Here is a 14105-nt window from a genome sequence, read left to right on the forward strand (position 1 = left end):
TACTAAAGCAGAAGACAAATTTCAAATAAAATATTGCTCTAACAAGAATGGCATGAACAAGAACATTAGGACTGTTCAGCATTTTTTTCATTTTCAGTTAACTCTCTAAAGCTACAAATATTAACTCTAGTTTTAGGACAAAAATATTTTGTTTTACCCTCAATTGTATGTGTAGAACTGAAATTGATATATGAATCAAGTGTTTGATAAAATTACAATTATACCAAGCCACTAAAGTCTACTCAACAATCATTGTTTTTGTATTAATTTCCAAGCAATTATGTATGATAACTCAAGCTGGATGTAAATGACTTACTACTGTAGAATTGTGGATATCTTCAAAGGAAAGGTTCTTATAAGGGAACTCTATAACATTGAAAGAAGCAGACGATTTCAGAGAATAGGAGTGATTCTGATTTTCTTTCTGTGTAAGAAAAAGCAAAATTAGTATTGCATGTGGATACAAAAATCACTTTTTATGTTTCACAAGAAGGGACAGAATATTTGGAGTCACTCACATTCATGAAAGTTTGGGTCCAAAGGCGTGATTTTAAATACAATATTGCGCTCTTTCCCCTTTCCAGGTGACCAACTTGACAGACTATCTTTAAACAATCAGCAGTTCCACAGCCCTGCATATAAAAATAGGAAGGATATTTCAAATATGAAAAGTCATTAAAGGCATTACTTTACTCATATACATACTTCATTGTCCTATTTTCCTGGAAAAGCACCATAACATATTCAAATATATTAAATAAACCCCAATACTGAATAATTACTTATAGTGTCCATAAGTCTGCATTCAGAAAAATATTACGTGAGCCACTTGAATCCCAAAGGTGAAACAGCTGGCAGTAGCTTTAAGGTATGTAGTTTATCTACATAGGTAGGAAAAAATGTTGGAGATTGGGGGAAGTGGTTTCTGATTGATTCACATAACCATCCTCCACATGTTTTCCGATAGGAAAACTTATGGCAGTTAACTGCACTTGGTGCAAAACAAAAGCAAAATAATGCTTTGTTGCGTTCAACAGAAGTCTTCAAACTTGACTGACTGACCTAACCTATAACTTAGGACTCCAGAAGTTCAACTGGATTTTCTCAACCACATTTCTATTAAAATCCATCAGATAATATTGATGCTAAACCATCAGGATTTCAAGAAGAAAGCCAAGCAAAAGAAGGCTTTCTTTTATAATTGTGATTTTAGCTGTACGATAAAAGCACTGTACGGTGTAGGTACATCTGCCAGTGTAAGTACAACTCAGTGAAATTATTATGAATACTGGATATTAGTCTCTGGGATGAAATCCTGCTAAGTCATTGGGAAGGTCTGGCAAAAAACAAGGCCTTTAAAAACAAAAACAAACCAGAAACTTCAGAACTGTATTTTACAGATAATGTTGAATATTTGCAGCTTATATCTAGGAAAAAAAAAGTCACTTTTCTCAATCAGAAATTAATTCCTATTTTCACTTTCTTTGCTCAGCCCTTTTTTTGTCCTCTCCAAAGCCTAAACATTTCTGGAATCAGGGTTGTACTGCCTGAGTCCCATTAGTCCATCCTACACTCCCAAGCATTTCTCTCTGCTGCCTTGCCCATAGTGGAGATAGGCTCATTTCTGCAAGCACAGTTACACAGACAGTGATATGGTAATGTATTTACTTCGTATTACAGATTATTTCCAGTCATGTTTGGAAAGGACAGGTTCTCCACGTGTCTGACTGCGGAATGTCAGCTGATCAGCTAGGAAACACATGTTGTGAAATGAACGGTCATGTGTGGGAAAGATGATGACTGCAGCACTCACTTCTTTGCAGTTATCCTATTTTACCAGCCTTCCTCCTATGAAGTATTCATTTTCAAATTTGGGGAATAGCACAATACAGAACACTGACACTGAATGAAGTGCCCAACTTGACCTTTGTTTTTAAGGACTTAAACATAACAGGACAACACTGTAGGCATATGCCTCATTGGCTGACTACCCTGTCAGGTAGTAGGAAAACTGATGCACGTTGGAAAAAGAACAAAACAAAACAGCTCCAGAGCATATGAATTTTTTGTCTGTTAACTGTTTGAATGCAGAACATGCATTTTCTGAAATGATTTTTCATCTCATGGAGTTTTCATAGAATCACAGAATCACTAAGGTTGGAAAGGACCTTCAAGATCATCAAGTCCAACTGTTAACCCAACACCACCATGTCCCCTAAACCACGTCCTGAAGCGCCACATCCACACGTTTTTTGAACACTTCCAGAGATGGTGACTCCACCACCTCCCTGGGCAGCCCGTTCCGATGCTTAAGCACTCTCTCAGTGAAGAAATTTTTCCTAATATCTAATCTAAACCTCCCCTGGGGCAACTTGAGGCCATTTCCTCTCGTCTTATCTCTAGTTACTTGGGAGAAGAGACCAACACCCACATCGCCACAACCCCCTTTCAGGTAGTGGTAGAGAGCGATGAGGTCTCCCCTCAGCCTCCTCTTCTCCAGACTGAACAACCCCAGTTCCCTCAGCCGCTTCTCATAAGACTTGTGCTCCAGACCCCTCACCAGCTTCTTTCATCTCACTGGTAGAAAAAAAATGAAAATATTATCAACATGTCAATGCTGAAAGCTTACCAAAGTATGCACATCTCCTTCAATGGCAGTTATATCCCTTCGAGTGATGCGATGATCGTGGTTATCTTCCCTGCTAAGTGTTTCATTCTTCTCATCATCTTTAGAAGCAGAAATCTAAAATACACAAGGAAGCCCAAATAATACATAATTCTTAGATTTAGAGATTTGCAGGCTTCAAAGTTAAGGTCAAGAAAATGTATCATTGATCAGGTTCCTCTCTCTCTGTCCTAGTTATTCTTCAGAACTTGGCTTTACCTACAGCTGTAATTAAAATGTTACTCCTGCCTTTTCTAGATCACTGATACAAATTTCTACTACTCCTAACACAGAGCCTTGAGTATCTTAATTCTTCTTCAACTCAGAACTTTTTCATGTGTAAAAAATAATTCTTAGACTGCAGTAAATAATTCAATTTTGCAATCTTTTATTAAAGATTTGTCCTCAACATTTCCATTTTTAAGTCTAAAAAATTGTACTAGTATGGTACTGATGTACACATACCATTGTACATGTGTACACACGGCCAGACATACAAAAACTTTTTTAGGAGGGGCTTGAAAAAGTATACAGTAGGTTTAATAAATTATTTCAGTAATCCCTTAGAAATTCACAGTGTAAAATTGCAAATTTACATACAGGACTAGGCAGACATTTGTTATGTCCTCTACATAACAAATTTATAGAAGAAAACTTACAAGAGAGTTGTGAAAAATGTATTATTACAGACAGCATAGCAAAAGCACAGGAAATTTGTATTTATAGATGCACTAAAGTTGCTTTCTGATTATCAAATATACATGAGTATTCTTTATTGTTCTATACATGGAATATCTTCCTTTAGTCTTTTTATACATCTCTTTACTTAAATTCCTCTAGAACTAATATACTGGTTTTTACAACTTGTTCTAAACTGTCTTTGAATTCAGCTCTGTACTGTCAATCAAACTTGCTGCGTTTTATCTGGTGTTCCTTGTCTAGTTCAACTTAGGAAAAAGGAGTTTCTTCTGCTCTGTGCTCTGCAAACTGCATGTTTTGCTGGCAGTGATAGCATAGTTTCAAGCCCCACTGAAACACCCTTATTGACCTCTGTGGCATTTGGATGAGGGCCTAGAAAAATAAGCTAGTAACAGAAAAAATAGTGCCATTTTCTTCCAAGAAATAAACCCCAGAAAATTTATATAAACAGCCCAGAAGCATCTGGAATGTTTTTGTTCACAACCTCATTCAATATAATTCCACTGCTTTGGACTTACAAGTCATACAGTACAGTCTTCAAAAAAAAAAAAAAAAAAAAAAAAAAAAAAAAAAGGTCCAAAACAAAAGGAAACAAGACAAATTTATCTTTGGGTTGACAATCTATTGTCTAGCTTTTATTTCTAAGTAAATTATTATCAAAGTATTAACAGTGCAGGCTTGTTCCTCAGCAATAGATGAAAACTTAACTCGGTGTTGGATATTCTCAGGGATTTGGGCAGTTTGAGTGTGTTTCCGTAACAAATAAACATACTTCATTCCATTCAAGCAAAAAGAAAAGTCCTGCTTACCTTAATTTTCAATGGATTGATTTCCATATCAGAAGTGCAGTTCATAGGCCCATCAATTTCATACTGAACAATATACAACAGTGTGTAGTTTTTGTATTTGTAAGGCCACTGCAGAGTCATCATCACCTTGCTGAATGCACTTGGACCATTGTTCCTCAGCTGATGATGCAAAAAAGTTAAGAAATGTAAAAAAAAACAATGCCACCTTCTTTGTTAATGTGCATACAATTGTTACTTTATGTTTGAGCCATAAATGAGGCTGCCGTTACCCCTACCCCCAGCCAGTTACAGTAATAGCATCGACAACTTCACCTAACAAGGAGAGCCAAACTTTAGCCCCACAGCAGGCAAAACTTTAAATTACTTCTGTAATTTGTTAAAAATTACTTGGAAGAAAAGTTATATGGCATTAGTTTTTTTGCCTTGAAGAGATGTAATTTTTTTTCCTTGAAAAATTTTATTTCTTTTTTTAGGGTATTGCATGAATCACAGCCATTGTACGTGTCTTAGCCCTAAGATACTCTGAGCACAGATACACACACCCGTAAGTTTCTTTAGATAAATGGTCTCTTACGTTCTAGAACAACTTTGAACTATTCTTATTCACACAGCACTCTCAGTACATTTTGTTTAATTAAACAATCCATATTAAAGCTGTGATCATTCTTCTAAGGAAAGTTTAAGTATTTTTTAAGAATTTTCAAGGCATAAGACTTTACAATAATGATCCATAACAGTTGGAATACAAATGAGGATAATACATAATTTACAGCCCTGAGTCATTTTCTGGGTTCAAGTTACTTGAAATGTTTTAACTAGATTTCAAAAAGGCTAGAAAATAAAATACATGCACTAATGTAAAAAAATCAGCCTCTTCTATTTGGGCCACTCCTGTTACACTAATGGCAGGCATTTCAACCCTTCTTGAAAATACCAATTACTGACCCAGCATAAAAAAAAACCCCCAAAACCCAACTTTGTTCCCATGCAAGAACAAAATGAAGAAAAAAAAATTATCATTTACTCCAGAGAAAAGCTACTCCAAAAGATTTCTTTCTTCTCCTTTATCACAGAACTGTGTAATTGAAATTAGTAGTAATTGCATACCTCATAGATATGCTGAACTAGAGGCCCAATATCATCTTCTGTTTCTGGATTCTCCTTCGGCTGCCAATTTGCAATAGGAAGGAATATGTGATCAGGAGACGACACACTAAACAGTGGAGCAAACAAATCATTATTATTAAGTACGAAACAATAAATGTCATTCTCTAGAACGCCTCAAAACAATCTCCCAGTTTTCATCCTCTGTATATAAAACTACAAAGAACAGAGGCTGAGTGGCTTGTATATTAAATATTCATTTTTCTTCTCTACATGAAAAAATGAACCTTGTATTTAGAAAGTTTTTTTCCTGTCCTAAACTTTTGATTTGTCCTACAACATCTAGTAAACCATTAACAGAATACGTCATACAAAAAACACTAAGTGTGAAATACTTCAATAATGAGAAATATTGATGATGTAGAGACTCATCAGTACAGTCCTAAGAATAGCTTAGCATGCACTGAAAACAGTGAAGCTAGCAATAATGCTTTTCAGTTCTGTCTCCCCCTCACCTCTCAAATATTAACAAAATTAGATCACAATACTGAATGTAGTGGAAATTTTAAAAAACGACTACTCAGGAATCCAAGTTAACTGGCTAAGCAAGAGAACGGTATAGCTTTAGATGTGAAGTATACATTTCTGGTAAGCAAAATGGAGGTAATGGAGTCATACAAAATTAATGCTATGCTTCAGACTGAAGAAGGTGAGGGCATTGCAAACTTATCTTCAATAGGATTTTCGACTTTGGTTTTAGAAAAGGTTTCAAGTTTGTGGAGTCTGTGGAGGAGGAAAGTGATCTGGAGAAATGTGTGCAACTGCAAAAGTGAAGAGTGATTCCCGCCCCGCCCGCCCCCCCCCCCCCCCCCCCCCAAAAAAAACACAACCCTCTAGTAATAGAGGCACAACATTCCTTTTCCTTTTTGGAATTCCTTTTTTAATTATTTAGAATTATGTAAGATCTGAAAGCCCAAAGGGTGGCTAAAGAAAACCGTATTTTCTTTATTATTAAAAATTTTCTAAGGGTTCCTGAAAACTTAGGCAGACCTGAAAGAAAGTTCATTAAATTATGAAGATGCAAACATGCAAAGCTCATTTGAGAAAGACATTTATTAGAATAGTATCAGTGCTTACCCTCTAATTTCAACAGCTGCTGAAATGGCAAGGTCAGCCTGATAGAACGCCACCGGACTTAGATTGTCATACAGGTTAGAACTGCAGAGAAAAGAAAAGTTAATTTCTTAAATGAAATAAGGTATTTAAAAAATCAATCAACTTAAAATAATTGTATGTAACATGATAACATGATTTCTGAGCCACTGCAGGAAAGCACATTTACTAAAAACTAAGGAGCACATTCCAGCAAGTTCTCACTTAAATGCCTGCCAGTCCCACCCGCAGCGCAGTCTGGAGGTCCCTCAGCAGAGAGGAGTCGATAAAGGACACAAAGCTAATTCTGACTCTGTTCCTTAGCTGCCACATGTATGAAAATTCAAATGCCAGCACTGTGGGACAACATCAACTTTATAGCTAGCAGAGCCTTCAGTTCCACTTTAGGACATCTATTTTGCTCATGGACTTGTTGGCCTCAAACTAGTCCCAAGGCAGAAAAGTATGCTAGAGCTACTTTTGCCTACCCCTCTTCACAGCGTTTAAACCAGTAAATGAATACAGTTAACGTGTGATTCCTACACTTCAGATACACCAAGAGATGACAAATATTAAGGCAGGTAGAGTCATTCATACCCAAAAGTTCTTTGGACTTTCTTTGTAAAGAGAGAAAAAGAAATACAAAGAGCACTCCTTGTTCCCTCAAAGCGAAGCTGGGAACAGAATCCTGATCTCCTTAGACACATCTGTTTATTCTGTCTACCTAAAGAATTTCCTTTAAAAAGATCTTCTTAAAACCTCCACTTATTCTTCACTGCTACTGTAATCCAAAAATACATGCAACAGTATTTTCTCCTCGATCTGTAAATACCTCATCCTAGACTAGAGTTGTCCTGCTAAGAATTGTGCCAATAGCTTTGTGAGTTTAAGACAACTAGTGTAATCTTTAAAACCTCTTCAAGATAATATCTTGATAATGTCTGTCACTATAAACTGTGATTAGCACGTTTGATTGCATCATTGTTCTGGCATTCAGAAGTCATGCAAAGAAATTCTTTCCATAAAAGGTGTAAAATGTTACAGGAACTTCCTTTCTCTTCCATCAAAAGAGAAGTTTTGCTTTTCCTCCAGTTAGTGACTGGTGTTAGCTTAAGGAAGACAACAGGCACCCCAGAGAAGATCACTTTTTGTACAGAAGAACTGGAGTCACATGCCACTGGCAGAGCTTACTACCTCATGGAGAAAAGGGAAAAAATTGAACAGAGAGCAATGTGAGATCAAAGAGATATTTAATGCTGCCAAGGTCTTTGATAAGTATGGCAAACCACTGTATCATGAAAGTAGAATAGCAGGTTTAAACTTATTTAACTCTTGTAGATGAAAAATGCGTGCGTGGACGAGAGTAATTTATTTACTACGTTAAGAAAAATGAAGCCCTTAAATGGAAAAAAAAAAAAAAAGAGCTTTTGGTCCACCATGGGGCAAAAAAGCAGCTGTATTTGTATTGTCTGTTAAGCAACATAAAACTCTATTGGGTGAAGAGATTCCTATTGATCACATCCCCAAATCTTAAATTATCATCTCCAGTAGGTATAAAATCATATTTATATATCATATTTACATGGAAGTGCTGTGCTCATCTTATAATTAATAGGAACACTATTGTTTTGTTCCATGTAATTTTCAGACTCTCTTAATGCTGGCTACTGTGCAACACCTAAAATGGTTCACTGCATACTGCTGCTGCTCAGACCGTCATATGCATTGCCTTTTCTGAAAGACTTATACCTCTCATCCTCGAAATACATAAAACTTAAAATTCTGGCTTTACATCAGAAGGAATGCAGAGTTCAAACATCAGTTTGAAAACAGGGCTAGAAATGCAAAGACACAAGTCATTCTGCGGCACTACACAAGCGTTAGGAGATCACAACAGCACGCAGGTACAAAAATACAAAGTTTTTCTTGAAACACTTTAAATGGTTTTGTTTCTCATTATTAGTATTTCACTTGCACCATGACTTGTTGAAAAGGTGTAAGCAAAAGAAACTGCATTCAAACATAAAACTGTGGTTTCTTATATTTTTTCCTTTATTTTAGAAAATGTAATTCATTAAAAAGATGTGTTTATTTTTTAAACAATTACCGGGCGAAGACCAAAGAGTTAGTCTAGAGTGAAACTAACTGCTCGGTTCAGAGTCTATTTACTTAGCACACTATCTACCAGGTGAGGTACATACTCATAGATTTCTGTACCTTCGGATTTGCAAGTCAAACTTCACAGAAGTATCCATTTCAGACTGCTGGTGCACACTGAAACGCAGGCCAGCTAATAGCTTTAGGAAGAAAAAAAATTGCCATGGTTCAGTGGAAGCACAATAAAATACATGATAAAAGCTTCCTAATACTATTATACTACAACAAAATTGCTTGAGGCACATGGTTATGAAGAGAACACACGCAGGGAACTGGCATATAAAACTTGTCCAGTTTGCCAAAGACTAGAAGTCTCTCTAGACTTCAGCCAATGCATCACTGCCACAAAATAGAAACCTAAGGTTTACATCACGCTCACCCCCCTTCCTTCAGCCATTTTTACACTTAACTGAGCATCCCTGTGTGTTGCAAAAAGTACTGTAGAACAGGGCACACTTTTAATTGTTAGAAAATTCAGTTCCCAAGGTTTGTTCTAAGTCAGTGCACGATAATTCCTTCAACATGTGTACAGTTCAGCTTGATATACTTTGAAAGACTTTGCAAATAGCATTTATTCATCTATACAAAATGTCTCTTATAAGAAAAGCACCAAAGTGTTCCTAATTGTGACTGATTTTCACTTTATTTCCTGAGAAAATAAGACTTACTATGTCATATCATCCCAATATCTGCCAAGACCCACTAATACTTTTTAATTCTTCTAATTTCAGCTAGATTTGCTGGAATCGCAGAGGTCTCAAGTAGACAAAACTCTCTCTCAAACTTCACAAAACCAGGCATAAGAGAGAAACACTGTCTGGTTTCCACTAAGAGCTAAGTGTGTTATGAGCTAGCTCTTTATTATGTACTAAAAAATACGTATCAGGTAAATCTAAAGACGAACTCACGAGGGACTAGAGTTCATTAATTCCACTGTTTAATGAACTACTCCTTTTGAGTTGCATCATAAAACTCATGAACACTCCTTTCAGCCTTTAATTTAGCTAAAAAGTTGAAACCAATTACCACTGAACTAACCAAACATGTGGGCAGCTAAATGTCAGCTAGATCTAATCTTAACTTCCTGTGAGTAAACATCCTGCCCAAACAGGATTAAGAAAAATGCCAACTGCATCTGGTTGGAGCTACCAGACACCTGTTGGACCAAACCTTACCTTAGTTCCTGCTTTCATGGGATTTCCCAGGTCACAAACTACCATGCGAGTTTGATTCTCTGTTTTAAACGCACATGACAGTCTTGCTAAAGCCTGCAATAAACCAGAAAGAAATATTAAGGAATGTCATTCTTTACATCTGGACACCTGTATGAAAGTCTGGAGAAAAACTCTACATATGCTGCCTTATTAATTCTAATGTAATTTCTCAATCCTAGCACAATCAAGCAATTAAATAAAAGCTGAGTATGAAAGTCTCCATGGAGAGAAATATTTTTGATATAAGATAGATGCTATTTCCAAGGTTATAAAAAGAGAAATTCAATACCGTTATGTCGGATAGCACTAATGATTTTTGTGACCTAAAGCACTTCCCCACATGACTCTTTAAAACTTACGTAAAGAAACTTTGGCAATCGGGCAAGGGTTAAAACTCTCCATAGGGAAATACAGATTGGAAGGCAAAATAACACAAATACTAGCTTACTCAAAAAGAGGTCTTCAAGGAGCTACCAGATCTTGGATAAAGCCACATCACAAAGCTCTGGAGTAGCAGAGGCAAACTGGAGAACCAAACCAAGGCATGGTCCGTATATATGAAGGATGTGTTATCAAAGTTGGAATCCTTCGATATAGGGGGAAAATAGTTTTCCCCTTGACATTCTGCAACTTTACATATATATTGATTGATCATAGATTATACTGAATGAAAACAAGGATGAAGAAAATCTGAAAGTATATTACTTATATATAGCTGTAGCGGGCTACAACAAAATTTGGGCTATACCCACATGTCTTCAAAGAAATAGAAGTTAGACAGGCATGTTATATTATAACAAGGGAAAGTCAAGAAATTAATTTTCATACCTTGTGTAGTCAGGACAACTGACACCCAAGACTTTCTACGTATTTAGGTGGAAGAGAATAGCAATATCCATCATCACTTTTTGCCTCACAGGCGCCCAGCTCTTCACCTAGCACGTGACATGCTAAGTCTAAACTCAAATAAATTAATAAGGGCACTGTTCAAATAAAGACTTGTGGCAGGTAAACTCTGTGCACCAAGCTCCATAACACAGATGATTCTCCTTTATTGCTAGCAGTAGGCTCTTAAACTGGAACCATCCAGCCAGGTGTTATATAGCCTTGGGGCTTGGAGGAACCTTATAATTTTTTCGGTGCTTTGCTTTAAGACTGAAGCATAAAAAACACCATTCATGGACCCTCTCCCACAGACTTCCATAGCTGCACTTGGAAGATGCCTACCCAAAGAAGAAAGATAGTTGGAATTTTACCTCGTTGTTACGAACAACACCAATGAAATCCGCTTGGGGAGGAACGATGACAAAGAGTTCTGCTTCATAGGCTCCTTCCCCTTGATTCTCAGCACTGACAATTAGTGTCAAGGGATTGTCATCACCAATGTAGATCTGCTTCTGATCACTACAGAACATAAGCGTAAAAATGAGCTCTGCATTCAGGTTTTAAAATGTGTTGAATTGGGTGAACTTACAGAAACTACAGACATCCTGAAATCGCACAAAGACATCAGAGGAATCTAGAGGCAGTACTTATACTTCAGGACTATCAGGAGAGCTCTACACTATGTTTAAAACAAAAAAGTGTCCACAATCACAAAAACGGAGCAAATGTTACATGCTGTTTTGTAAGAATCTTTTTTATAATATTTACAATAAAACACAAAACAACTGACACCTTTTTTTTAACAAAGAACAATTATGAGCAGCTAAATGACTACATAAATTTTGAATTACGTGCCTACTTAGCAGAGATACGAGCATACATTTATAACAAAACTTGATGGAAGGTTCAACTACAGAATACAACCAAGACTCTGTAATACATTTGTTCCAGAGACAAAAATAATCTCTTTCCAAACAATGTATTTTCATTTCAACAACAACAATGAAACCTAACTGTACCTGCACTGATATAAAATCTATCTGAAGCATTTGCATCAGTGAGTATGCTTGGGAACTGTACTACCTACATACAGGTGCATATGCTATAGCTCTGCACTAAGGGCATAAAAACCAGATGATATTTATGAGTAGATACACTATGAATGGCTTTTGGGCATACAAGGCACAGAAAGCTCAGACTCATGAAAGAATTATGAGTTAAAACTTGTTTCTTTTTCCCAGGTTTAATAAAAGGTATTACCAATACCAACAAATCTTTTCATACGTGTGACAAGAGCGCCATTGCCCACCCCTTGCTGGATAAAATCATGCCTGTGCACACCTTCACGTGTCTTAGCTAGTATTAAATAACAGAACAGTGGTACAAGTGCAGCTAATGCTGGTTTATGCTTGCTATGCATATGCAGCTTAGCAAATATACAAATAAATACTGGGCACTTATAGTGGGGTTGGGGTGGGGGGAGGTGGTGTGTGCTCTCCCTGTATTACATGCTAAAAACATTAGGTTACAAAGCAGAAAATGGGTTTTCCTTACAAGAAATAAGCATGAGTTTAGATTGCATAGATTGAGGGGTCCCACTTATTTCAATACACCCTTTTAATAACAGTATTACAAACTCTTGATGTTTAGAATTCAAGGAGGGAAGTTACTTTTCCCTGTAGTATTTTTCTCATGTATTTACCTTTCTACTGAAACCTCCAGCTTTGGTTTGCAGACATTATCATCACCACAATCCAGCAGAATATGTGCCTATGCAAAAATCAAATGCATATTGTTTTAATAATTCCTGCATCTGTTCTAACATACATTTCCAATAATACTGTTTCACCACCAAATAATTTTTTTTTCTAAGTAGCTGGTTATGAGATACCTTACTCTCATTAGTCTCAGAAGAGAATAAATGAGGCTTTATATATGGGGGGCACTGTGCCTAATCCTGCCACATTGCAATTCTAAAACAGATGTCTACAGATCTTAATCCGCTTTCCATACTTTGAATAATCTGTTCATCTTGAATTGCATCTCCAACATCCTCTTTGCAAACAAGTGTAAAAATCCATATAAAGGGCAGAAATAGAAAAACTATGTTTATTACCCTAAGGAACTATAGCTATAAAGTACATAGAGCAGCACAGTAGGAGCAATGGATGAAACACTCCAATCCTTCAAGATTAACACCTTCAGTACTACTCTAACTGCTTTTCTCCAGAAAACTGTTAATTAGTATATATGAAAAGGAAGCCCAGCACTAAGGAATAACACGTCAAAACAAGAAATTTAACACAGAGAGAAGGAAAAAAAGTGGTGACAAACACAGAATAACCATCAATATTTCTATAATTCAAAGACTAAAGCCTACATGTATATTTTGGTATCTTAATTCTTCGGAAGTGCTAAGATGAACACAAATATTGAAAGCTGAAAATATGCTTTGGGTTCTCTCATCACAGACTGTGGAAGAAGTATACCTGTCTGCTCATATTAGCAGGAGTGAACTGGTTGAGGATAGGGTGCAATCCTGTTGCATCTGCAGCTGTTTTGTAATCCAGACGATATTCCATAAAAATAGTAATGGGAGTTAGTTTGTCTCTAAATTCAGATTCATCCTGAAGAAACCAAAGATTTGAATTACAATTAAAAGATGTGAAGAAAACAACAACAAAATATCCTTCAAAAGTCTCTACAGGCAACAAACAATCCTCCCAAGAGAAATACTGAGTGGTATTTCAATTTATTGTTGATGTCGTAGTAGCAATAAGGAAGCCAAAACAACATTAAACCTTCTGTGCTCTTTTCAAATTAGAAAATCTCTTGTCAGAAAACCTACAGTGTAAACTTGGAGGATGGACAATTTTAGTAGTAACATGCCTGTCTTACAAATGGAAAACTGGAGCATACAGAAGTATTAAGTCATAGAACTGTAAGAGCGAGGAACCTAAAGAGCTATACAATTCTACTCTTTCCTGTCAGACAAAATTCAGTATGCTGCTAAGATCCTTCACAGATATTAATCTTTGGACTTGTGATTTTTGTTCCTCAAATTATTACTTTGTACTTGGATTTGCTGACTTTCATATTGTTCATTTCAAATCATTCTGGTTGTTAAATGTTGATCCTGCCTTTCAGAGTTCTTATAAACCATCTCTTAGCTTTATGTTAGCCCCAGATTTTATCAGCGTAAACTCTGCTTCATTATTCTCATTTCTGAGAATAATGAGAATTACTGAACGTAGAACAGGCCATTGCAGGATCTTACTTCAGAATCTATCTCCTATGGGCAGAACCCTATTGATAACTCTCTTCCTTAGAATTTTCAACTGTTTTTGCATCCAATTTAACATAATTTCATATAGGTCATGTGTCATTACTTTATGAGAATGTCGGGTGCAAAAGCGTTAA

The 14105-nt window shown here is 36.4% G+C and overlaps 1 protein-coding gene across 1 annotated transcript in view; it reads right to left on the reverse strand.

Annotated features, from left to right (window-relative positions):
- Positions 1–14105, reverse strand: part of ITGAV (integrin subunit alpha V) — a gene marked incomplete at its 3' end in the record, with an annotated part of 47661 nt that overhangs the window by 1328 nt on the left and 32228 nt on the right. The window contains exons 18-28 of the mRNA XM_082001212.1: positions 13175–13312; positions 12388–12455; positions 11057–11204; positions 9762–9854; positions 8647–8726; positions 6415–6495; positions 5281–5386; positions 4174–4332; positions 2630–2743; positions 519–632; positions 317–424 (exon numbers count right to left, since the gene is read on the reverse strand). Of these exons, the coding sequence (XP_081857338.1) occupies positions 317–424; positions 519–632; positions 2630–2743; positions 4174–4332; positions 5281–5386; positions 6415–6495; positions 8647–8726; positions 9762–9854; positions 11057–11204; positions 12388–12455; positions 13175–13312 (1209 nt within the window). The remainder of the gene's footprint in view (positions 1–316; positions 425–518; positions 633–2629; positions 2744–4173; positions 4333–5280; positions 5387–6414; positions 6496–8646; positions 8727–9761; positions 9855–11056; positions 11205–12387; positions 12456–13174; positions 13313–14105) is intronic.

The sequence above is a fragment of the Phaethon aethereus genome (genome assembly GCF_964289735.1).
Source record: "Phaethon aethereus genome assembly, chromosome: 6".
Classification (NCBI taxonomy): Eukaryota; Metazoa; Chordata; class Aves; order Phaethontiformes; family Phaethontidae; genus Phaethon; species Phaethon aethereus.